General features: G+C 53.9%; 2 protein-coding genes across 3 annotated transcripts in view; one reads left to right on the top strand and one right to left on the bottom strand.

Annotated features, from left to right (window-relative positions):
* SUMF1 (sulfatase modifying factor 1) overlaps positions 1-12,215 on the top strand; it is a 28,816-nt gene extending 16,601 nt beyond the window's left edge. The window contains exons 4-9 of the mRNA XM_064156163.1: positions 688-770; positions 2,935-3,057; positions 4,080-4,194; positions 5,227-5,340; positions 8,771-8,830; positions 11,430-12,215. Coding sequence (XP_064012233.1) covers positions 688-770; positions 2,935-3,057; positions 4,080-4,194; positions 5,227-5,340; positions 8,771-8,830; positions 11,430-11,540 — 606 coding nt within the window. The 3' untranslated portion in view covers positions 11,541-12,215. The remainder of the gene's footprint in view (positions 1-687; positions 771-2,934; positions 3,058-4,079; positions 4,195-5,226; positions 5,341-8,770; positions 8,831-11,429) is intronic.
* On the bottom strand, positions 11,841-18,930 carry LOC135182279 (histone-lysine N-methyltransferase SETMAR). Of its 2 annotated transcripts, XR_010305140.1 has the most exons (3): positions 18,827-18,930; positions 13,144-14,949; positions 11,841-12,270 (listed from the first exon to the last, which is right to left on the bottom strand). XR_010305140.1 is itself a non-coding variant. In XM_064156164.1 (2 exons), the coding sequence occupies exons 1-2, from the start codon at positions 18,911-18,913 to the stop codon at positions 14,152-14,154; spliced, it is 885 nt and encodes a 294-aa protein (XP_064012234.1). In that variant the 5' UTR covers positions 18,914-18,930; the 3' UTR covers positions 11,841-14,151. The 2 variants fall into 2 exon arrangements, 1 of the variants encoding a protein (XP_064012234.1); XM_064156164.1 differs by having other exon boundaries at positions 11,841-14,949.
* Positions 18,931-24,848: the final 5,918 nt, after the last annotated feature.

Raw genomic sequence — 24,848 nt, forward strand, 5'->3', positions numbered from 1 at the left:
GCAGGATGCCTTCAGCTCTTGGCAGGCAGCTCTGAGGTCCCTCTGGAGTCTTCTCCAGGCTGAGCAGCCCTAAGAGACTAAATCTTGCCTTGTGCCAGACCTTCAGGTGAGAAAACTGACCCTGTTATGTTCCAGATGCTCTCTGGTGAACCAAAGAGGGGAGGAGAGGCAACCTCAGGGTGAGACGTAGAAAAGTGCTCAGGATTTGGTCTCCCTCTTGCATTTTTTGGGGGGTAATATTTGTGCTCTTCTGTAGCTCTTCCCTGGGCTCTTCCTCGTTGTTGTAACATGGATCAAATGACCACCTTAGTTTGTAGTAGTGACAGGACAAGGAGTGATGACTTCAAACTGGAAGAAGCTGGATTTAGATGAGACATGAGGAAGAAATTCATTCCAGAGAGAGTGGAGAGACACTGGCACAGGTTGCCCAGAGAAGCTACAGATGTCCCTTCCCTGCAGGTGTCTGAGGCCTTGAGCTGGTGTCCCTGCCCGTGGCAGGGGGTTTGGAACTGGATGATCTGTATGGTGCCTTCCAACCTCAGCCATTCTAGGATTGTCTGCAGTGGCTGCAGGCAGAGCCCTGAGCTGTTGGTTAGAGCTTTGTGGCTTCTTGTCTTGTGGTGCTTCTTCAGAGTGGCCTTTAGCTGGGAGTTTAAGGCTTCTGCCCTGGCTCTTGTTTCTTTTCAGGTTGCAGCTGCTCCTTGGTGGTTGCCTGTGAAGGGAGCCAACTGGAAGCACCCTGAGGGCCCTGACTCCAGTATCTCCAACAGGTAAGTCCTCAATTACCCCTTGGTTAAGCAGTGCTTGTAAATGCTCTGTAAGCTTATGACACGAGTGGGGGTGCAGGGAAGAGGTTTTGAATTGGGTCTCTGTTTGCTGCTTCTGTGGCTGTTTGCCCATCCTCTAGTGTGTTACATGCAGTGCTCAGTGTGGTCAGTGGTGTTGTACCATCTCAGGAAGGTTCATCAGCATGTTCCACCTGAGGGGAAGCACTGGCACAGCTTGCCCAGGGAGGCTGTGGATGCCTCCTCCCTGGAGGTGTTCCAGGCCAGGCTGGATGAGGCCTTGAGCAAGCTGGGCTAGTGGGAGGTGTTCCTGCTCATGGCAGGGGATTGGAAGTGGATGAGCTTTGAGGTCCTTTCCAACCCATTCTGTGACTCTCTGAAAAGAGAGCACAGTGAAGTGTGCCTCAGTGTGGTTCCTGGTGCCAGTTACAGAGCACAGTGGAAGAGAGGGGCAGGAACCTCAGAGTGTTCAGTATAGATTTGGGTTTGGAGGGGAACACTAAGCAGTAGCTGCATGACCTGGGCTGGTTCCAGGTCCATACATTTCTTGAGCAGCTTCAGGGATGGTGACCACCACCTCCCTGGGCAGCCTATGCCAACCCCTCTTGCAGCAAAGAAAATTTTCCTCATCTCCTAACCCTCCCCTGGCACAATTCCAGGCCACTTCCTCTCCTCCTATCACTTAATACTAGGGAGAAGAGCCCAACCCCACCTGGCTCCAGCCTCCTTTCAGGGAGCTGCAGAGAGCAGTGAGGTCTCCTCCTCAGCCTCCTCTTCCCCAGGCTGAAGGCCCCCAGCTCCCTCAGCTGCTCCTCCCCAGTCCTGTTCTCCAGACCCTTCCCCAGCTTTGCTGTCCTTCTCTAGACCTGCTCCAGCTCCTCAATGCCCTTCTGGGCATGAAGCCCCCAAAACTGAATGCAGTATTCAAGGTGTGGCCTCACCACTGCTGAGGAACCTCTTCCATTGCAGCTCTCTTCTCTGCCTGGCCTCAGTGAGGTCCACGAAGTTGGCTCTGGCTGCCTTACTCTAGTTAAAGTTTCAGAAGTGTTTGAGATGAAGTCAGACTCTCTAGCCTAGATCTAGTAGGTGCTGGCATGGTTTTGAGTCCTCTGAGGCCAGGGCTGTGTTAGTACAACATCATCTGATGGTGAAGTTCTCAGCAAGGAGTCCGTTGTCTGCTCTCCAAGGGCAGTGGAAGAATTATCTGAGGCAAAAATAGAGAGAGGAGAGGGAGGTGGTGTTAGGGGCAGACAGGAATTTAGGTCACAGCCAGCAGGGAAGAGCAGGAAACCTGCCATGGAAATCTGCTCTTGTAGAGCTCTGGTGCAGACTGAGCCTGCAGCCACTGCTGGTCATCTGCCACGTGGCAGTGGCCACCAGGCTGGTGAAATGAGCTAGGAAAGATGAGTTTGGTAGGAGGTCCTGAGCATCTTCTGCACCAACAGCCTCAGCTCTTCAAGTGTCTTGGGCTGGCAGAGCCTTGCAGAAGGCTCTGCCCCATCCAAGAGTGAATGGAGGTCTTGGTGATGTTTGTAGTTGTCTGAAAGTGGGGGGCATGAAGAAGGGCCCAGGCTCTTCTCAATGGGGAAGGGGCAATGGACACAAAGTGCAAGCAGAAACTTCCACCTCGACGTGAAGAATAAACTCCTTCAGTGTGAGGCTGCTGGAGGCCTGGAGAGAAGTCCCTCTGCAGGGACTTCTGCCTGTAGGACCTCTTCAGCTACTGGAAGGCAGCTCTGGGGTCCCCCCCGGGGTCTTCTCCAGGCTGCACAGCCCCAGCTCCCTCAGTCTGTGCTCACAGCAGAGCTGCTCCTGCCCTGGCATCATCTTTGTGGTCTCCTCTGGACTCTCTCCAGCAGCTCTGTGTCCTTCTGATGCTGGCCTCCTCTTTGTCTCATCTTGATTTTACTTCCAGCTCTCTGGAGGTAATTTTCTCTGTCTTGTTCCTGTCTGGCTGCCTTTCCCTGCCAGCTTCTTCCTGCTTTGCTTTCCCCCAAAGTGAGTTGCTGAGAGCAATCCCATACCTTCTCCAGTTGGATCTGAGCTGTGAAACAGTCCTTTGTGGCCACCTCCCAAAGAGCTTCTGCTGCACAGCTGTGAGGTTGCCTGCATCTGCTGATGCTCTCATCCTGCTGCTTTTGTTCCCCAGGATGAATCATCCAGTTCTTCATGTTTCCTGGAACGATGCTGTGGCATTCTGCACATGGGCTGGGAAACGACTGCCAACCGAGGCCGAGTGGGAATACAGCTGCCGAGGGGGGCTGGAAAACAGGTACCCGGCACAGATGTGCCCTGAGCAGTGGGCAGCACTGCTGTGTGCCAGAGGGGGGCTTGTGGGGGGTGTTTATTACCCACCAAGTTCTTTCCCTTGTGCAGTGAGCACATCTGTGGTGAGTGCAGCGCTGACTTGCTCTGCACAGAATCCCCCAGGGCAGGGAGTTTCCCTCGGTGTTGTAATCGGAGGGAGAGGAGAAGGCAGAGCGCCCAAGAGAGCAGGAGAGGTGATCGAGTGCCACAACATTGCCGCTGTTGCAGGAGATGAAAGGTGCAGTGAAGGAGCTTAGTGCCAAGGCTCAAAGAGGTGCAAAAGAGCTTAAGAAGTGAGCGACCACATCACTGCCCAGCAGCTGTGGGGACGCTGGATCCAGATCTGACTGTGGGCCTGGGGAGGAGAGGCAAACAAGATGACTCCTGTGTCCTGGATGACAAACGCCACAGGGCAGAGCTGCCTCTTCCTCCTTCATGTGTGAAGTGACCTCACAGAATCCCCTTGACAGCCTGCTAGATACTGGTACAAAGGGAACTGGAATGCAAACAGCTCTGGAGGATCAAGAGCCCTGGGGCTGCGGAGCCTGGAGAGGAGCAGCCCCAGAGGGGATCTGAGCAATGCTCAGCGAGAGATAAAGGAGCTGTGGGGGGCAAGGGGATGGGGCCAGGCTCTGCTCAGTGCTGCCCAGGCACAGCACAAGGGGCAGTGGAGGCACAGGAGGTTCCATCTGAAGAGGAGGAAAAACTTTGCTGGTGTGAGGACCCTGGAGCAGGCTGCCCAGAGAGGCTGTGGAGTCTCCTTGCATGGAGAGCTGCCAAGGCCAGCTGGGCACTGTGCTGCTGGGCAAGCTGCTGGGGGTGCCCTGCTTTGGCAGGGGCTGGGCTGGCTGAGCTGCAGAGGTCCCTTCCAACCCCTGCCACGCTGGGATTCTGTAGGGAGAGGAGGCAGGGACATGTGAAGGGAATGTCTCACTTGTGTCTGAACAAAGAGATGTTTGAGAGCTGCTCCTCTGTGTCTTTGAACAGACTTTTCCCGTGGGGCAACAAGCTTCAGCCAAAAGGCCAGCACTATGCCAACATCTGGCAGGGAGTGTTCCCAACCAACAACACTGCAGAAGATGGGTACAAAGGGACTGCACCTGTAAGTCGTGTCTCAGAGCCAATTCATCAGCTTAAGTCTGCCTCTGACTGAGGTTCTGGTGGCTTCCATCCCTGTACTCCTCGACCTTTAGGTTTTTAAAGGTACAATAGATTTTACTTGAGGCTGGGGTATTACCAAGGGACTCTTTAAAAGCCAATTGAAAAGGAATGATTGCATTCATTTGAACCTTAGTTCCTCTCAAACTGACCTCTTTCCCTGTTTGCCAGTCCCTTTCTTGAGTCAGGGGCTGAAATGCTTTCTGCCTGCACTTGTGCCAGTACCATTTTTGTTCCCAAGGCATAAAAAATGTGCAGTAGTTTTTGAAAAAGCCATGATAAAACTTCCTCTTTTGGAAGGTTTGGGTCTGTCCAGGATGGCAAACAACAGAGAGGGGTTTTAGAGGCAGTCAGGAGTGTGAGTGAATTAACCAAGTCCAAAGGGTTTCATCAGCAGAGAAATCTTCTGCACGAGCCGATGGCCACTCCGTGGAGTGGTTTAGGTTGGAAGGAGCCTCACAGCTCATCCACTTCCAACCCCTCTGCCACGGGTGGGAACACCTCCCACTAGCCCAGGCTGCTGAAGGCCTCTTGGTTTTCTCTTTGTGGGAAGAGCAATCTGGAAGCTTTAGAGATGGCCATGGAGGCCAGGTCACGAGTGCTGGGTGCAGGTCTGTGTCTGGGCCGACAGCACTTTTCTTCCCAGGAGCAGTCTGCAGAGCCAGGGAGAAGATGCTCTGTGCCTTGGTGGAAATGTGCTGCTGAGAGCATAGAGGATGAGTTCCTTGCTGGCAGACTGACCTTTGGAGGTCCCTTCCAACCCAAGCCATTCTGTGCCAGCATTCTTGCTTCTGTTCCGTTGTATTTAAATGCAGCATGAAAAGAGTGACCAGCTCTGCACTGCTGATTTGGTGTCTGCTTTTGAGGCACAAAGGCAGAAGTGTTTCCTCAGCAGCCTGCTGGTGTTAGGGGTGAAGGCCTCATCTCCTGTAGAGTGGCTCAGAGGACTGGCCCTTGTGTTCCCTGTCTCCTGCAGGTCACTGCTTTTCCTCCCAATGGATATGGCTTGTACAACATAGTAGGGAATGCCTGGGAGTGGACCTCAGACTGGTGGGCTGTCCATCACTCAGCACAGGAACTTCACAACCCTGTAAGTCTGTTACTGGAATCCTCTCCTGCTCCTCTGCTCTGCTTGCTGCTGGAAACCTGATGTGCTTTGCTGCTCTGTGCTAGGGCTGGGCTGTGTTCTGGTGAGGTGACCTCACTCCAGAGGCCATCTACACATTGTAGCATAGCTGCAGGACAGTTCCCTCTGCTTTAGCTGGGCAGTCCTCCACAGATGGTTAGCAGCTGGGGCCTTCCAAACTGGCATCACAATCCCCAAGGCAAGAATTTCCCAAAGCAGTGGAAATGGTTCCAAGCAGGAAAAGGAAGGGGTTTGTTCATGTCTGCTGCTGCAAGCTCTGCTGCTGTATTTCTCCAGGCAGAGAGCAAGACCTAGAATCACAGCATGGCAGGGGCTGGAAGGGCCTCTGGAGATCATCCAGTCCAACCCCCCTGCCAAAGCAGGGTCACCCAGGGCAGCTCACCCAGGAGTGGCATCCAAGTGGCTTTTGGAAGTCTCCGGAGTAGGAGACTCCACAACCTCTCTGGGCAGCCTGCTCCAGGCCTCCAGCACCCTCACACCAAAGCAGCTTCTCCTCATGTTGAGGTAGAACCTCCTGAGTTCCAGCTTGTACCTATTGTTCCTTGTCCTGTCCCTGGGCATTACTGACAAGAGCCTGGCACCTTCTTCTTGGCACCCACCCTGCAGATATCTACAAACACTGCTCAGATCTCTTCTCAGCCTTCTCCAGGCTCAGCAGCCCCAGAGCTCTCAGCCTTTCCTCATCACACAAATGTTCCAGGCCCTGCAGCATCCTTGTAGCCTCTCTTGGGCACTCTCTAGTGGTTTCCTGTCCCTCATGAACTGGGGAGCCCAGAACTGGACCCATTGCTCCAGATGTGGTGTCACCAGGACAGAGCAGAGGAGGAGGAGATGCTCCCCTTGCCATGCTGGCCACACTCTTCTGACTGCTCATCAGGAGTTATCTTTCTGGCTGCTTCTAGCTCCTTTGCAACTCCACATGTACTGTGGGCAGAAGCAGTAGCCCAGGCCTGGGGAGGTTAACCTCTGGTTCTCTTTGTGACAGGCAGAGCAATAATCCTGCAGGCTAAGCTTGGTGTGGGGAGGATTGCTCATGCAGTGTCTCTCAGCAGATCCAGGCTGTGGTATCTCCTCTCCCTGTTTATCCAGGATGGCCACACCTGAGAGAGCTCAGCACTGCTCTGACAGAGCTAGCTTTGTTTAGACCCAGCTTTCTGGAGCAACAAAAGCAGTTCAGCCTCAGGGGGCAGCAGCTCTGCTCCAGGATTTCAGCATCCTCAGGAGGGCAGTGGAAGACTGGAGCAGGCTGCCTAGGGAGGTAGTTGAGGCCCCCAGCCCTGCAGATACAGTGAGGCTTGACAGGGCTCTGGGCAGCCTGATCCAGTTGAGGATGCCCCTGCTGCCCTTTGGAGGTCCCTTCTAACCCAGAGCATTCTGTGATTTCTTGTGTGGGCTTTCTCTGGTGTGCTGGAGGTCACTGGAGGCCTTTCTGGGAAGCCAGCAATTGGAAGTAGCTTGAGGAACTTGCTCAGCCTTGCAGAGGTTGGCATTCTGCTGTTCTTCCAGCAGGATGTCTCTAGCAGGAGAAGAAGCCAGGCTCATCTTGGGATCCAGATAGCTCTGGAGCTGCACCAACATTTCCAGTAGCATCTGGATTGCTCCTAACCCAAACCTAATTACACAGTTAGATGGAAACTGGTAGTCAGAATCTGGTGTCTGAGGCAGAGCACTTCAAAGTGAGCTCCAAAGGGTTTTTCTGCTGCAATGGGTAAGGAAACAATCTCATCATGTGCAGAAGTGTCCCAGAATAGGCAGGCTTCAGTTGCCTTCTGAGACATGAAAGATGATTAGCACCAGATCATCAGAGCCAACCTCTTCAGTCTCTCCAGAGTCCAAGTGAGCATAACCTATATACAGGAATTCCTCCAGAGGGGCAGAGCTCAAAGTTCTTTAACACAGTTAGTTTAAAATCCAAAGTCCTCAAAGCAGTTTCCTGGTGCTGGAGAGATGCTGGGGATCTGTGGATGGCTGCAAAGCAGTTTCCTGGTGCTGGAGAGGTGCTGGGGATCTGTGGATGGTTGCAAAGCAGTTTCCTGGTGCTGGAGAGATGCTGGGGATCTGTGGATGGCTGCAAAGCAGTTTCCTGGTGCTGGAGAGATGCTGGGGATCTGTGGATGGCTGCAAAGCAGTTTCCTGGTGCTGGGGATCTGTGGATGGTTGCAAAGCAGTTTCTTGGTACTAGAGAGGTGCTGGGGATCTGTAGGTGGTTGCAAAGCAGTTTCCTGGTGCTGGAGAGGTGCTGGGGATCTGTAGGTGGTTGCAAAGCAGTTTCCTGGTGCTGGAGAGGTGCTGGGGATCTGTGGATGGTCTTAGAGCAGGACAATAAAGCCTCTCATTCTAAACTGGAGTCTAGAGGGGTTAGTTTGGAGCCAAGGGCAGAGGCTGCAGCTCAGCATGTGCAGGTTTGAACGGGAAATGCTGCTCAGCAGCCCCATTGTTCTCTGCTTTGTCATCTTCTCCTGTAGCCTTTTTTAGGTCCCTTTTCTTTTGGCTGGCTCTCCCTTGGCTTCCCTTCAAATGAGATCAGCAGGCTGCTGGAGTTGATTGTGCTTGTTAGAGGCTTGTGTTGGAGTGAGGCTTGGTGCAAGTGTTGTGAGGACAGTTCCCAGAAGCCCTGAAAGTGGAAGGAGTGTGCCCTGTGGAGGGGCAGCCTGGCTTGGGGACAGCAGACATGGCCTCTGGATGTGGTTTTCCTTCAGTGTTTGGAGTCAGAGGCCAAGACTGGGAAATTCTTTTGGCCTATTCCACATCTCTGGTGCTGCTGCAGTATCAGTGTGGTGAGATGTTGGTTTCATGGATTCTTTGAGTGGGATGGGTTGGAAGGGACCTTAAAAATCATCCAGTTCCAACCTCTGCCATGGGCAGGGACATCTCCCACCAGCCCAGGTTGCTCAAGGCCTCACCCAGCCTGGCCTTGAGCACCCTCAGGAGGGGGCATCCCCAACTGTTCCAGTGTCTCCCCAGCCTCACTGCCAGGGATTTCTTCCTAAGTGTAAATGTTTATAATCTCTTCCTGACCTGAGGAGTCCCCAGGCAGTCAGAACCAGTGGATGAACTCAGTGTCACAGAGCCAGAATGGTGCTGTTGTGGTGATGGTTGGACTTTGATGGCCTCAGAGGTCTCTTCCAACCAAAGCAATTCCCTGGTGGTCAGGAGCTTCCCAAAGCACAACAGCATCAACTCCAGTGCTCAGTGTTGGCAGCAGGTCCCCCTGAGCTCTCTGCAAACCTTTCCCAGCAGCACTGTTTCAGACAGCCCCAGCTGAAATGTGTTCTTTTGGCATGTTTATGGTGCTCCTTAGGCATCTGTCCTTACAGCCTGCTACCTTCAGCCCTCTTCTTCTTTAGATACTGACAGTGTCCTCTCTCCACAGAAGGGGCCTGCGTCAGGCACAGACAGAGTGAAGAAGGGAGGATCCTATATGTGCCACAAGGTAATGTCCAAAGGCCTCTGCTGTTTTCATACTCCTCATTGCTCTAAATGTCCCTCACTTGGCAAAGAAATCCTCTTCTGACAGAGCTTCCTGGCAGCCTGGAGGCTTGTTGAGGGATTTAAAGAAGAGCAATAGCTCATGTTCCTAAGGAATTCTCCTTTAGGGAATCACAGAATGGTTTGGGATGGAAAGGGCCTTAAAAATGTTCTAATTCCAACCCTCCTGCCCTGGGCAGGGACACCTTCCACTAGCCCTGCTTGCTCAGGGCCTCATCCAGCCTGGCCTTGAACATGCCCAGGCTTGGAGTGTCCAACCCTGTTCCAGTGCCTCACTGTCCTTACAGGAAGAATTTCTCCTCAATGTCTCATCTCAATCCAGCTTCTTCCAGTTTGAAGCCATCACTTCTCATCCTGTCACTCCCTGCTTCTGTCAGAAGTCCCTCCTCAGCTCTCCTGTAGCTCCTTCAGACCCTGGAAGGCTGCTCCAAGGTCTCCTGGAGCCTTCTATTCTCCAGACTCTCACAGCAGAGCCCTTCCAGCCATGCCAGTGTTGCTGCGGCCTCCTCTGGCCTTGCTCCAACAGGTCCCTGTCTGTGCTGAGGACTGCAGAGCTGCCCCAGCACTGCAAGGGGGAGTCTCAGCAGAGCAGAGGGGTGGAATTCCCCCCCCCCTGCTGCCCACACTGCTGAGGATCAGCCCAGGAAATTGCAGAATCAACCAGGTTGGAAGAGACCTCCAAGATCATCCAGTCCAACCTGTAAGTGGTTGGCTTGTGGGCTGTGGCTGTACATTGCCAGCTCACACTGAGCTGCTTTTCAGCCAGCAGCCTCAAGTTGTTCTCCTCAGGCCTCCTCTCCATCCATTCTCTGCCCAGCCTGGGTTTGTGCTTGGGCTTGTACTGACACAGGCGCAGGACCTCGCGCTTGGCCTTGCTGAGGTTGGTGAGGCAGGCATTGGCCACCTCTCAAGCCTGTCCAGGTCTCTCTCTTGGGCTTGGGGTGGAAGCACAAAGTGCTTTAGCCAGTGTGGGGCCATGAGCTGCACAAGTGCAGCTGCTGTGTGCCTCCCATTCCATCGTCACCGCATGCTGGAGTGACGCTTGCGTGGATGGAACCTTCCCCACGGCGTGGCCCTTGCTGCAGAGGGACATGAGGGGTTTGCAGGCTGCTGGCTGGGAGCTGAGCCTCTCACCCTGCCTGCCAGCAGCTGTGAAGGTCCTCCCGCAGGTGTGGCCAGCCCCGCAGCCGCCGCTGCCGTGTGAGGCTGTGCCGGCAGGGCCGTGCCCAGGGCTCCTCCCCAGCAGAGCTGACCTCTTCTGCTTCCCCCCCAAAGCCTGCAGCTCGCCAAAGCAGCCTCCTAAGGAGATGAAAGCTTGGACAGGGAGATCCCATTTTCTCCCCTGGTTTCCTCCTTAGGTGAAGTCAATGTCAGCTGCTAATTAGCACTGCTGAGTAAATGAACTCTTGTTCAGCGATGGAGAGTGTGACCCACTTGGAAGGCTGGGGAAGGTTCTGGGCTGCCCTAGTCGCTTTTCTAGGTGATGAAACTAGGCTGTGGAGCCAGCCAAGCCCCACTCGTAGTGCAGGGGCTCTCCACTGGCTGCTTTCAGTCTAGCCACTCACCTGACCTGCTGCTGAGTGACCTCTCAGCTGGCTGAGGCTGCAGGTTGCACCTTTCTGAGGTAGGCTCAGCAGGCTTTTCTTTTCCAAACGGCTCAAGGGAGTGTTGGGTTGCTGGAGGGTAGGGAAGCTCTGCAGAGGGATCTGCAGCCTGGATCCATGGGCTGAGGTCAGTGGGATGAGGTTCAACAAGGCCAAAGGCCAGCTCCTGCGCTTGGGTCACAACAACCCCAGGAAGGCTCCAGGAATGCAGCAGAGTGGCTGGAAGCTGCCCAGCAGGAAAGGACCTGGGGTGCTGTTTGGCAGCAGCTGGACATGAGCCAGGCTGTGCCCAGGTGGCCAAGAAGACCACCAGCATCCTGGCCTGGATCAGCAATGGTGTGGCCAGCAGGACAAGGAAGTGCTTGTCCCCTGTCCTGGGCACTGGGGAGGCCACACCTTGAAGACTGGATTCAGTTTTGGGGCCCTCACTCCGTGAAGGACATTCAAGGGCTGGAGCAGGTCCAGAGAAGGGCACCAAAGCTGAGAGAGGGTCTGGAGAGGAGGTTTCCCTTGTTTCTAGCAGTGATTTTGAGCTGCTTCTTGACCTATCCACGTTGGAAATGTTTTGCCCAGTTAACCCAGCAAACTCTTGTCTAAGGCTCCAGGGAGACCTCGGAGCAGCCTTGTGGTACCTGCAGGGGGCTACAGGAAAGCCAGGAAGGGACTTTTTACAGGATGAGGGGCAAGGGCTTTGGGCTGGAAGAGGGGAGATGGAGACTGGAGATGAGGATGAAATGGTTGCCGGTGAGAGTGGGGAGATGCTGGAAGATGTTGCCCAGGGTGGCTGTGCACCTGCCTGGAGGTGAGCAAGGGCAGGCTGGACGAGGCCTTGAGCAAGCTGTGCTGGTGGGAGAGGGTTGGAGCTGGATGATCCCGTGTGAAGCTGCGGCGGCAGCAGCTGTGCTCTGTGTGCTGAGGGTCCCTCTGCTCTGCCCCCAGGCTTACTGCTACCGCTACCGCTGTGCTGCCCGCAGCCAGAACACTGCCGACAGCTCCGCCTCCAACCTGGGCTTCCGCTGCGCAGCAGACTCCCTGCCGCGGCTGCCCTGACCAGCTGCGCTCACACCGAGGGCTGCAGGGGTCACTGCCACCTCAGGCCGAAGAGACGTGACACACCCCAGACCAAACACCAGCGCTCGAACTTCCCACCGAGGGCGGAACAATCCAGCACAACTCAACAGCACTCGGAGAACCTTCCTGGGTTTGTCTCTGGGGGAGCTTGGCCTGGACTTCATCCTGCCCAAGTGTTTTAATGGTGCATTCCACTGGGCTGAGACAGAGGAGGCTGCGGTGATCTAGCAGCAAGCAGAGTGTGTTGTGAAAGGTTGGTTAATAGCTCCTTCAGAAAGGTTATTTATGGCATAGTTTTATTTGTTAATTAAATCACAAAGGCATCTTTACATAGTTGGAATTTCTACAGGGACTTCATTTTCTAGAGGGCTTGAAATAAATCCTGAGGCAGTTAAATTCTAGGCAGCTTTGTAAGATGGAAGGAGGCAAGAGTGAGGACTGGCAGGCAGCTGCCTAGGCAGACAGTGTAGCTTTTGTGTTAACACTCCTGCTGCAGGGAAAATCAGGTCCAGAAATGATGGGTTTTGTTCTAGGTAGATCCTTGCTGCTCTAGAGTGCCTTCTGCAGCTGAGGGGTGGCAATTCTCAGGGGCATGGTGGTCAGAAATGTTGTACATGCTGGAATAAACTCTAAGCATTTCTTTGTGCTGCACTTTATTGATGGAGGAGCAGACAATGTCATGGCTGTAGTGTTGGCTTCATTTGGGTACCTGCAAAGAAAGCATCACAACAAACTGAAGGTAACCAAAGGTTCTCTCCTTGGATCAAGATGGTTAGAGTGAGAAGCTGGCAGAGGTACCTGTGAGCCCTGAGTTCTAAGAAGGTAAAGTCTGAAACTCTTCTAAGGGGGGTATTTTTATTACATTGTTTTTAAAGGAGAGGAATTTGAGCAAGGAGGAAGAGAAATGGGCAGAACAGAATCCTGGCTAAAGGGTAGGGGGCAGGAGGAGGATGAGGCTGGCCCAGCAGTGCCCAGGGACAGCACAAGGGGCACTGGGCACAAACTGGAACCCAGGAGATTCCACCTGAACAGGAGGAGAAAGAGGTTTGATGTGAGGGTGCTGGAGGCCTGGAGCAGGCTGCCCAGAGAGGTTGTGGAGTCTCCTTGTGTGGAGAGCTTCTATGCCCAGCTGGGCTTTAGCAGGGGCCCTGAACTGGATGACCTCCAGAGCTCCTTTCCAACCCACTCCATGCTGGGATTCTGGGATTGCCCTCAGGCTTTAGAACTTGTTGACAACATATTTCATGTCCTTGAGTGGCCTTCCAAGGGCTGGCTGCTACTGCTTTCAGCAGTACAAAGCTTTCTTCTTGTTTCATCCTTGGAATTCTGCCCTAGCCAGGTGTCTGATACCAGCAGCTGGGACTGTAAGGGTAGGGTTGCCGAGAGATAGAGGCAGAGCTGTGTTCTCTGCTTCAAAGCTGGTGATGTAAGGAGCTGATAAGCGCTCCTGGTGTCTGGGGGGTTGTGTTTTGGGGTTGGTTTGTTTGACTCTCCACTTCCTTAGCTACTCCAGACCATGCCAAGTGCAAATTGCTGACAGGAAGGTAACACACCCTGCTGTCAGCTTGCAAACCCATCTCACCCTGAGGAGCAGGAATGCAGCTGGTGTCCAACTAGTGGTGACACTTTTTCCAGGAGGGAAAGAAGCAGATGGGATCATCCCCTTCCAACCCTGCACAGTGCCCTTTGAGGGAAGAAAACCAGATCAGACTCTGGATAGGACAAAAGACCTCACAGCCCCGGCTGTGATCTGGTATCCAGTGCAGTGTGCAGACCTGGAGAGGTTCTCCTGTAGAAGCAGACACCCTTGATTAGGCAGGGAATGAAGAGTCAACAGTTAGTGAACTGCTTTTGCCATGCAGCTGAAACCCTCTGCAAGCTTTTTGTACTGACAGAAGTGACCTTAATGATCAACAATCACATGATGATTTTTAACACCCCAGCCACATGTAAATTCCTCCTAATCCTGCACCTAAACAGGAGGAGAAAGTTGTTCGGTGTGAAGGTGCTGGAGCAGGCTGCCCACAGAGATTGTGCAGTCTCCATGTGTGGAGAGCTTCTGGCCCCAGTGGGCACTGTGCTGCTGGGCAAGCTGCTGGGGGTGCCCTGCTTTGGCAGGGACTTGGACTGGCTGATCTGCAGAGGTCCCTTCCAACCCCACCATGCAGGGATTCTTCCCAGCAGCAGAAGCATGAAGGCCACACATAAAATGTGCAGCAGCTAACACTGAAGCTGACCAAGTACAAGTAGAGACCAAGTCAGATTGTGTTTAGCAACAAGCAGCAAAATGTCTTTTGTCCCTTGGCACTGTCAGGTTAGTCTTTCAGGTCCCAATCTAAGTTGTCTTTTTCATTAAAAAAGGACTTGCCAATGATCTGCAGAGCAGCAAATCCCCCCAAGACCCTCTGCTTTGTGTGTGTTTGGTGAAAGGTAATGACGGAGTTGAAGCTCAAACTGCACAGAGCAAAGAATGGATGTTGCAAAAACGACTGTCAAGCTTCTTTCAGCTGTTCCTCAACACCAGAGCTGCATCCTCGCTGGAATTCATAGGCAGAGTTTGGTTTAACTTCCAGAGAACATGGCTGAGGAGCTACGGGGAGCTCCCTGAGCAAGGGTCTAGCGTGGCAAAGAGGGAGCTGTCCCAAGGCAAGAAGGAAGTACATGTGCGGGAACCGCAGTAGCAAGGTTTCCTCAGTCCATCAGCTTCCTCTGAAGGCTTCTGTTCTCTGACAGGGTTTAGTGGATTATGGAATCTTCCAGAATAATCGTAGGAAAGCTCCTCCCCAGCAGAAATATCAGTGGCTGCAAAAAGGGCCAGCCTGGGCACCATGGAGTCCACTCGGACTGGCACCATGAAGAGGTTTGGTTCACAGGAGTGGTTCAGGAACCTGCCGACGTTACCGGTGTAGGTGGGGTCGACAAAAGTCTCCATGACCCCCCCACTGTGGAGGTGCTCCCTCACCACTATAACGTAGTTGGAATCCTTTGATGTCTGGGCCTGAATTCTTCTCCGTGCCTCACTGAAGCCCAGAACTTCCCCAGCATACTCACAGACGAAGCTGCCCCGGGCTATGAATTCCAGCGTGCGAAGGCCCCACCCTTTCTTCTCGGTCTTGAACACCTCCAGCCTGAGCTGCAAACCCCTCTGGACAAGTCTGTTCTGACAGGATTCCCCACACTGGCACATGGCATTGCACTCGAACACAGGCCTGCTGTACCCCTCCTCTTCCTCGGCAGCCCTGAGGCAGGAGTTGCTGTAGTTTTCACCGTGGCGAAGGCAGGAGCAGGCGGGAGGCAGGCAGGAGCTGGTGAGGCAGGAACAACCTGGGAAGGTGATTTCAGTGGGGTCAACGTCTCCATCTGCTCCAGCCACGTTGTCTGGGCTGTACTGGGAAGAGAACAAGAGTCAAATCCTTGTCATGCTCAAGGCTTTCTTTTGGGGAGTTGCTGTCCTGGCAGCAGCTTAGCTCTGACCTGGAATCACAGGACCACAGAATGGTTGGACTGGTCACAGTGTGAAAAGAACCAGTTCCATTTCCTGCACTCACCCAGGCACTTGGCAGCTGAACAGTCTATGGGACTGACAGCTTCACAGAATGGGTTGAGTTGGAGGGAACCTTCAAGATCATCCACTGCCAACCCCCTGCTATGGGCAGGGACACCTCCCTCTAGCCCAGGTTGTTCAAGGCCTCATCCAGCCTGGCCTTGAACACCTCCAGGGAGGTTGTGGAGCACAGAAGCACCCAATGTGATCTTTGATCACATTGGGTGCTTCTGTGCTCCACAACCTCCCTGGGCAACCTGTGTCAGTGTTTCCCCACCCTCAACCTGTGCCAGTGTCTCCCCACCCTCTCTCTGAAGAATTTCTTCCTCAGCTGCAGTCTAAATCTACACCTCAATTTCCTGTAACCTCCTAACTACAACTCTAACACTAAACGAGTACAGATCAGCTCTTCCTTACAGCTGGAATCCCTGACAGTCTGTCTGTGACTTCAGTTCTCTAATTAGTCTGGCAGCCTGAAAGAAACTCTTTAGCAAGAAAAAAGTCAGGTTTTTATCAGGGTGGCTGGAGACAGAGCAAGGGAGAATGGTTTGAATCTGAGGCAGAGGAGGATTAGACTGGAGCTGAAGAATTTCTTCGGTACCAGGGTGGTGACAGTCTGGAATAGGCTGCCCAGGGAGGCTGTGGCTGCCTCCTGCCTGGGGGCGTTCAAGGTGAGACCAGGTTGGATGAAGCCTTGAGCAGCTGAGACTGCTTGAAAGGCATCCCTGGACACGGCAGGGAGTTGCAGTAGATGATCCCTCAAGTCCCTTCCAACCTGAGCCATTCTGTGGCTCTCAAAAGACACTGCTGCCCCAGCAGGTGATGGTTATAGAGCCTCAGACTGTCATGCCGTGAGAGCTGCTTCAAGTGTTGCTGAATGTGGGAATGGAGACCTAAAGCCAGCTAGACAGCCGTGTGTGTATTTTTACTCCTCAGCATCCAGCCTGCAAAGCTTTATTTAGAACCCTGGAGTAAGAGCTGTTGCTAAATGTGAACACTGCACAGGCGCTTCCGTCTGGTAGCTGCTGGCTGTTGCCAAACATGCCACTTCATTCAGAAGCTCCCTCTTCCCAAACATCAGCTTTCCCAAGCCTTCTGCCTTCACTCTAAACTCAGCTTCATGTCCTTTATCTGTTCCCATCTGTTCCTGTTCATTGACTGCAAACAATCTTATTTCTCCTCAATACCAGGATGGGGTATGGATGGGTGTTCCCCCCCCGCCCCCTAGTTTGGAAATCACCCAGACTAGACTCAGCCAGCTCTGGAAGTTGAGTGAAGCTTCTATTTACAGCTTAGCAGATAGTTGCAGTCTATACAGTTACACACAGAAATAGACAAGGTAAAAGGTAACACAGAAACACAGCAGCCCTCCCAGAAACCCGAGTGCCCAGGAGGGGCTCCCAACCACCCTTCTCCCACCTGTCTCAACCTTACCCCAGATGTTGCCTTTTCCCCAAGGGAGACTGGAGGGTGGCCCAGGGGGGTTAGGAAGCAGGTGGATTAATCAGGTGAGGTTAGAGAGAAAAATGCAGCCCACAGCCCAGATGGAAAGTGACTCCCTTATCCATGTTTGGATTCTTGCTCTTATACCTCTCAGCAAGCCTGTGAGTGAAGTAGACATCACCATTGTTTCACAGCCTGTAATGTAGTTCTTCTCACCAAAACAGTCTAGCTAGCTTCAAACTAGCACACAGCACAACACACAGTACAGGAATTTTGGGTCTACTTGGAGTTGGTATTTAATTTTTTTTCCCTGGGCTTACTGGAATTTCTTCATTCTGTTTTCTAAAGACTTTCTGCTATCCCTGGAGCAAGTTCCTAGGCAAACAGGTGGAGTTGCAGGAACTCATCAAGTGCCCAGGTGAGGTTGTCTGGTCTCCATCCTTGAAGGTGTTCAAGAAACAGGTGGACATGACACTTCCAGCTGGGGGCCAGTCACTGGTGGTGTGCCCCAGGGATCAGTGCTGGACCCAGTCCTGTTTATCTCCATTTATGATCTGGATGAGGGAATTGAGCCCAGCATCAGTGTTTGCAGATGACACCGAGTTGGGAGTGTGTGTGAATCTGTTAGAGGGCAGGAGGGCTCTGCAGAGGAACCTGGGCAGGCTGCACAGATGGGCACAGTCCAGTGCCAGGAGTTTTAACACGGCCAAGTGCTGTGTTCTGCACTTTGGCCACAACAACCCCATCTAGTGCTACAGGCTGGGGACAGTGGCTGGAGAGCAGCCAGGAAGAGAGGGACCTGCTGGTGCTGGCTGGCAGCTGAACATGAACCAGCAGAGGTGGCCAAGAAGACCAATGGCACTCTGGCCTGGATCAGGAACAGTGGGGCCAGCAGGACCAGGCAAATCCTTCTGTCCCAGTCCTGGCAAGGGTTAGGGCACAGCTTGAGTACTGTGCCAGTTCTGCGCCTCTCTAAAAAAGATGCTGAGGTGCTGGAAGGTGTTTGGAGAAGGGCAGCAAGGCTGGGAAGGGGCCTGGAGCACAGCCCTGTGAGGAGAGGCTGAGGGAGCTGGGGGGTGCAGCCTGCAGCAGAGGAGTCTCAGGGCAGAGCTCATTGCTGTCTGCAGCTGCCTGCAGGGAGGCTGTAGCCAGGTGGGGTTGGGCTCTGCTGCCAGGCAGCCAGCACCAGAAGAAGGGGACACAGCCTGAAGCTGTGCCAGGGCAGGTCTATGCTGGATGTTGTTAGGAAGTTGTTGTCAGAGAGAGTGATTGGCATTGGAAGGGGCTGCCCAGGGAGGAGGTGGAGTTCCCGGCTCCGGCGGTGTTTAAAAGGAGGCTGAGTGAGGCACTTAGTGCCAGGGGTTAGGTAAGGAGAAGGGTTAGGTGATAGGTTGGGTTCCATGATCCTAGAGGTCTTTTCCAACCCGGTTGATTCTGTGCTTACCACTATGGCCATTAAACCAGGTCCCAGTTAGGCTGACCTAAGGTTGGCCTCAATGACCTTAGAGGTCTTTTCCAACCAAAGCATTCTGTGACTGTAACATGCAAAGTGTCAGGCACTGGATTATGCCTGAGAGAGCAATGAACTAACGCCCTCCAGCACAGGGGACTCCTAAGAGGCAGTGTCTCAACTACGTGACTGACATGTACGAAATGGCACAGACGGAGGGAAAAACAACGCTGGGTGCCTGCGGCCCTGAAGGAAACGGGGAAAGAGCCCGGGCGAGGCTGGTCGCGGAGGGGTAACGAGAGCCACAACCCTGTGCTGCCTTACAGCGGGGGGCTGAGGCTGGCAGTGCCCCGGACGGGCCCCTGAGGGAACCGGACCCCTCTGGCCGCCTGAGCTGAGGGAACCGGACCCCTCTGCCCGCCTGAGCTGGAGGGGACCCCTGAGGGAACAGGACCCCTCTGCCCGCCTGAGCTGAGGGAACCGGACCCCTCTGCCCGCCTGAGCTAGAGGGGATCCCTGAGGGAACCGGACCCCTCTGCCCGCCTGAGCTGGAGGGGCCCCCTGAGGGAACCGGACCCCTCTGCCCGCCTGAGCTGGAGGGGACACCTGAGCGAACCGGACCCCTCTGCCCGCCTGAGCTGGAGGGGACACCTGAGCGAACCGGACCCCTCTGCCCGCCTGAGCTGGAGGGGACACCTGAGCGAACCGGACCCCTCTGCCCGCCTGAGCTGGAGGGGACACCTGAGGGAACCGGACCCCTCTGCCCGCCTGAGCTGGAGGGGCCCCCTGAGGGAACCGGACCCGCTTTTCTCTCTCCGCAGCCCCTACCTGAAAGGCCGGCGGGGCCTCCCCGGGCGGCGCCACGGCCACGGGCAGCGGCTCCAGGCCGCCGCTCAGATCGGCGCCGGCCGCCATGGCTCCGGCCCCGTCCCTCCTCCTGCGGGGATTGGCTGCCGGGGCCAAGCCTCGCTCTGATTGGCCGAGCCGGAGTGACGCAGTGCGGGCGGCGGCGCATGCGCCGTGGGTGGGTGCGCTGGCCTCGTGCTGCCGGTCCGGCGCCATCTTGTGGCGCTGTCGCTGCGAGGCTGCGGCGGTGCGGGCGGGCAGGGAGCGCCGCTCTGCCCTACGCCCCTCTGCCCTGCGCCCCTCTGCCCTGCGCCCCTCTGCCCTGCGCCGCGGCGAGGAGGCTGCCTTCGGCTGGGGCGAGCAGCGGGGCAGCCGCTGCGCTTTGCTCCCCGCGGTGGAGTCGCTCCTTCAGAAGGCAGTGCGGCTCTGTGTGGGGTGCGAAGCTCCTCCGGCCTGGGCTCTGTTGCCCGTCGGGTGGGGGCTCCGGAGGCTCGTTAGTCTGGCACCCGACTGTCAGGGCTTGCTTGTTCTGGAGGTACTAAAGTCTGTTAATTGGGCTTGCATTTTCATTCGGTCTGGGGTGGGTTTTATTCTTCCTCTCTGTGCTATGCTTAGAATCATAGGAAGGGTTAGGTTGGAAGGGCCCTCCCAGCCCCTCGCCATAGCCAGGGACACCTCCCGCAGGCCGCTCAGAGCCTCATCCAGCCTGGCCCTGGACACCTCTAGGGAGGGAGCAGCCACAGCCTCTCTGGGCAGCCTGTGCCAGTGTCCCACCACTCTTGCTTCTTGTTAACCCTTACTGGGTTAGCTGGATGTTGTTAGGAAGTTGTTGTCAGAGAGAGTGATTGGCACTGGAATGGGCTGCCCAGGGAGGTGGTGGAGTGGCCGTGGCTGGAAGTGTTGCAGCCAAGCCTGGCTGGGGCACTTAGTGCCATGGTCTGGTTGGTTGGGCAGGGCTGGGTGCTGGGTTGGGTTGGCTGAGCTTGGAGCTCTCTTCCAGTCCAGTTGATTGTATGATTCCATTCAAGACCACCATGGGGGCTTGGGACTGGGGCAGAGAATGGGAAAATGCCTCTGTTAATGAACTCCAAGAAATCATTGCAATATCCCTGCCTCTTAGGGATATGTCTGCTCTTGTGACATAAACTGTGGCTTGTGCTAGCATGCAGTGTGCAGGATTGCTGGAGTGATCCTACTTGCACCCAGTGCTGTAATAAAAGATACCTACTGTAGAACTCTGGGGGGGTTCTTTTGCACATGAGGCAATGGAGGCAGCAGCCACCTCTTTCTGTCTGGATAGAAAAGAGGATTTGACAGATTTGGAACCTGCAGCAGTGCAGAGCAAGGTCCTCATCTTCCCTTTGGCTATTTCATCAGGAGTTGTGGATGAGAACAGGCACCTGTGGAGCCCAGCTCTGGCTTGCCCTACTTTGCTAGCACTGTGGATGATATTTTCCTAAAGCAGTCTCCACAAAAGTGCCTTTGTGCAGCGTGATGAGAGCTGGGCAGTTGTGCTTGGTCTCTCATCTCTTCTCTGAGAACAGCACACAGAACTATTTAACAAGGAGAATGGAGTCACACCTGGGTTCTGTGCATGCTGCTGCTTCCATGAACCAGGGTTTTTGCCCCTCCAGTTGGTTATTTTGTACCCTAAGATTGAGGAAGCTTTTAGCATCTTCTCACCTTCTTTCCCCCTGTTCATCAGCCAAGTGTTTTCTCTTGAAATCAATTATCCCATCCAAATGAGCTCCTCAGACTTGGGAGACAGAACCCCTGGCCCATGCTCTGTGCTTCTCCACAACCTGTTATTTATTTTCTGCTCCTTCTTTCTGCAACATGCAGGAAATTGGAAGATTCTTCACCTGTTGTGTTTCCCTTCCTCCTGCCTGTGAAGTGGAGATGAGCCTCACCAGGAGAGGTACAGGTGAGATTGGGTGGTGGAGTGTTTGAGGCTTGGGCAGATAATGAGCAGCAGGATTGATAGATAAGGAACGAGGTTGGTTAAGTTTGCACTCAGCCTGGAAGAGAGAGGAGTGGAGGAGAAACTTAGTGAGGTCACTGCCTGCCAGTATAACTTTGGAGAAGCCTTTTGAGCAGTATAAAGCTTGGGTCAGTGTACCTGTAGCATCAGCACTCCCTGATGCTTGGGCTCCATAATCTTAGAGGTCTTTTCCAGCCAAACCAATCCTATGATTCTAGGATTAAATGGAATGGAAGTGGTAGAAAGCTTTAAATATAACAACACTGTACTCAACACTGGTCAGGCCACACCACAGCTGTGTCCAGTTCTGGGCTCCTCAGTTCCAGAGAGATGTTGAGGTGCTGGAAGGTGTTTGGAGAAGGGCAGCAAGGCTGGGGAGGGGCCTGGAGCACAGCCCTGTGAGGAGAGGCTGAGGGAGCTGGGGGGGTGCAGCCTGCAGCAGAGGAGGCTCAGGGCAGAGCTCATTGCTGCCTGCAGCTGCCTGCAGGGAGGCTGTAGCCAGGTGGGGTTGGGCTCTGCTGCCAGGCAGCCAGGGACAGAAGAAGGGGACACAGCCTCAAACTGTGCCAGGGCAGGTTCAGGCTGGATGTTGTTAGGAAGTTGTTGTCAGAGAGAGTGATTGGCACTGGAATGGGCTGCCCAGGGAGGTGGTGGAGTGGCTGTGGCTGGAGGTGTTGCAGCCAAGCCTGGCTGGGGCACTTAGTGCCATGGTCTGGTTGATTGGCTAAGGTTGGGTGCTAGGTTGGGCTGGCTGAGCTTGGAGCTCTCTTCCAACGTGGCTGATTCTATTATTCTACCTAGCCTGCCTCTGTCCACCCAAGCAGCAGCAGAGCTGCTTCTCATGGATGCCTCAGAGCCTGGGGTTGTTGCTTTTATGTGGTGAGCCCTTCATGTTGTGGGGAAGGTGGAAGATGAGGTTTATGAGGTGGATGCTGAGGTGTGGAGTGATTGCAGATATTAAAATACACTTTGGTTTTGCAGTTCAGGGCTTTCTGTTCTTCCCACATTGACCTTTAGATCAAGACACAGACAATTGGGCTGCTAATCCTTAGTGCCAGGTGGAATTCTTCTCCATTTTGAGGTGACAGCAGTAACAAGTCATTACTCTATACTAAAAGAAACAGATTGCTTGCCTGGATAGGAGATGGGCTTTTGGAGATCAGCAGAAGATCATGGAAAATGCAATGTTTCCCTCCTCCTCCTCCTCCTCCTCCTCCTCCTCCTCCTCCTCCTCCTCCTCCTCCTCCTCGTCCTCTCACTCAGGGCTCCTATTACATTGAATGGGTTGAATTGTTGAGGTGCCCAGGTTGAGTGACAGAAGTGATGAAACCTTGTTGAAATTTGTTATGTTAAATTGTTGTTGAAAGAAAGCTTAAAATGGGGCTGCAAGAGTGAACTCTGTGGTGCTGAACTACACCTGGTGCAGCTGTGAGTGTCTTTTGCAGCCCCCTGTGCTGCTTCTAGGATGAGACTACAGGAATCCTGTTCCTTTGGCAGGTTGCATGCAGTGAGTTGTTGTGTTTTCCCCTGTCTGAGCAATGCCTTCAGCTCAGACATCCTTTTTATGACTCTTCTCTGTGGTTCCTCCTGCAGGGCTCTGCACCTGGGTCAGACCAACCCCAAGCACACACTCAGGTTGGGTGCAGAGTGGGTTGAGAGCAGTTCTGAAGAGTGAGCCTTGGGGGTGTTGGGTGCTGGGAACCAACCTCTCCAGGAGCCAGGAGTGCTCTCATGCAGCCCAGCAGGCAGCTGTGTGCTGGGCTGCATCCAGAGGAGTGTGGGCAGAGGACAAGAGAGAGGACTGTGCCCCTTGGCTCTGCTGAGCCCCTGTGTGTTACAGCATCACACTGCACTGCAGAGACCTACTGCACACTTCTGTGCTCTGGAGAGACCCTGTGTGTGTCCCCTCTGCCTGAAGGGTGTACAAGGCCCCTGGCTTCTGGAGCCCACAGGCTGCATCCAGCACAGGAGGCCTTGCTGGGATGTACACTTGCTGCAGAAGGGGTTGGCCTGTGCCTTGTTCCAAGATCCACGGAGTGGAGATAGTTTTGTTTTGCTCTTGCTTATATAAATTCTCTCTCTCTCTCTTTTCTTCTCTCTCCTTTCTCTTCCCACTTTGCCTCAGCTCCATCAATTTCCCTTGGCCCTATCAAACCCAGCTCCTCAGCCCCCTCCTGGCAGTTCACTTCACTTTACTCCAAAGGAATTTCTGAACCTCAGCACCACCTCCCTCTCTAGCCAGGCTTGGCTCAGGACACCAGGTCATGACATCATCTGCAGCAGGTCAGTGGCCAGTCTGCTCTGCCTCTATTAGAATATTGATCTGCAGGGGCTGAAGTATGAAACAAATCCATATTCCATTAAGTGGAGTGACAGTGTTCTCAGGCCAGTCTAGATCAAAGCCTTGTGTCTAGACACCAAGGTGCTTGGGTTTGTTTCCTATGTGGTGTTGGCTGGGCAGAGAAACCTGCAGGTGCTGTGAGGGTTTGTTCACAGGCATTCGTGGCTCAAAGTCTCATTTACAAACAGGCCCATGTGAAAAGTGGTGGTGGTGCAAAAAGGTTCTGTGATTTATTGTGACACTGGCAGTGTAATGGCTTCAGCAGTAGACCAGCAGAATATAAATGCTCTGCAGAGCATGGAGGCAGGACACACAGACGTGAGCAATCTGATCCTGCATACCACTGTCTGCTCCTAAGTGCTCACAGTTGTGGGAAGTAAAGGGTTTGTTTTGCTTTTGTCAGCAGAGATCAAAAATGATCCAAGGGCTGGAGGAACTCTGTTCTGAGGACAGGCTGAGAAAGTTGGGAGTGTTCAGCAAGTAGAATGTTCCAGGGAGACCTTCTGGTGACCTTGCTGTGCTTAAAGGGGCTGAGAACAAAGCTGGGCAGAGACTTCTGAGCAGGGCCTGTTGTGGCAGGACAAGGGTGATGGTTTGAATTTAAAATAAGGAGATTCAAACTGGAGAGAAGGAAGAAATTTTATGCACTGAGCGTGGTGAGACCCTGGCCCAGGCTGCCCAGAGAGGTGGGAGATGCCCCATGCCTGGAACTGTTGCAGGTCAGGTTGTTTGGGGCTCTGGGCAACCTGCTGTGATTTGGGATGTCTCTGCTGGCTGCAGCGGGGTTGGTTTGGACGAGCTCGAAAGGTCTTATCCAGCCCAACCCAGGCAGGGATCCATGGATGCTTGCCACATGCAGGTGATGACTGCAGCTCCCTTGCCCCACCTTGTTCCTTGCACTGTCTGCTGTTTGAGATTGGGCAAGCAAAACAGAGATTTCTCAGGTTTCTGCCTTTGATCCATTCTCAATGCAGTCCACAGCTGCTGTAAGCCATGGCTCTTGTTCTTCGGTGCTGGCCATAACCATGGAGCTGTGATTCCTCTCCATGCACTGGGTTGCAGTTACTGTCTTAAAATAAACAGACTCTTTGAATTGCTTGGCTGGGAGCTAAGTTTGGCCATTCCTTTTTATTTTATAGCTTGTGAAGTACATTAAAGTCCTTTCTGAGCTGAGAATTTGGAGTGGTGAGAGGCACTGAGCAGTGACTTTGGCTGGCACACTGCCTGCCAAAGCATGGCCAAGCTCCTTCTCTCTGAGTCACATCTAGCCCTCCCTGAGTCTGGAAGCAGGACTTTTGAGGGTCAGTGCTGAGCCTGGGGCTGCTGCCTGCTGGAAGTGTCTCCTGCTGTGTGTTAATGAGCTGGCTAAATCTTCTCTAAGTAAATGGATGCTGGGGTGAAGTGGTAATCAGATTTGTAAATCCAAAGGAGAAGTTGAAGATGAGTTTAAGTGTGCAGAGAAGACTGACCTTGGAAAATCCTAGCTGCGGGAGGCTGCAGACAGAGGAGTGTGGGCAGCAAGGCAGGAGAGGGGATTCTGCCTCTTGATTCTGCTGAGGCCTCAGATCCTGCCTCCACTGCATCAAAAGGACACAGAGCTGCTGGAGTAAGGCCAGAGGAGGCCACAAAGGTAATCCAAGGGCTGGAGCAGCTGTGCTGTGAGCACAGGCTGAGGGAGCTGG

The sequence above is a fragment of the Pogoniulus pusillus genome, chromosome 16 (genome assembly GCF_015220805.1).
Source record: "Pogoniulus pusillus isolate bPogPus1 chromosome 16, bPogPus1.pri, whole genome shotgun sequence".
In the NCBI taxonomy this organism is placed as follows: Eukaryota; Metazoa; Chordata; class Aves; order Piciformes; family Lybiidae; genus Pogoniulus; species Pogoniulus pusillus.

Bases quoted from the DNA above. Each gene is read 5' to 3' on its own strand.
- LOC135182279 (XM_064156164.1), bottom strand. From the start codon at position 18,913: ATGGCGGCCGGCGCCGATCTGAGCGGCGGCCTGGAGCCGCTGCCCGTG. The intron at 14,950-18,826 runs GTAGGGGCTGCG...TTCTCTTCCCAG, and splicing joins AGGCCCCGCCGGCCTTTCAG to TACAGCCCAGACAACGTGGC.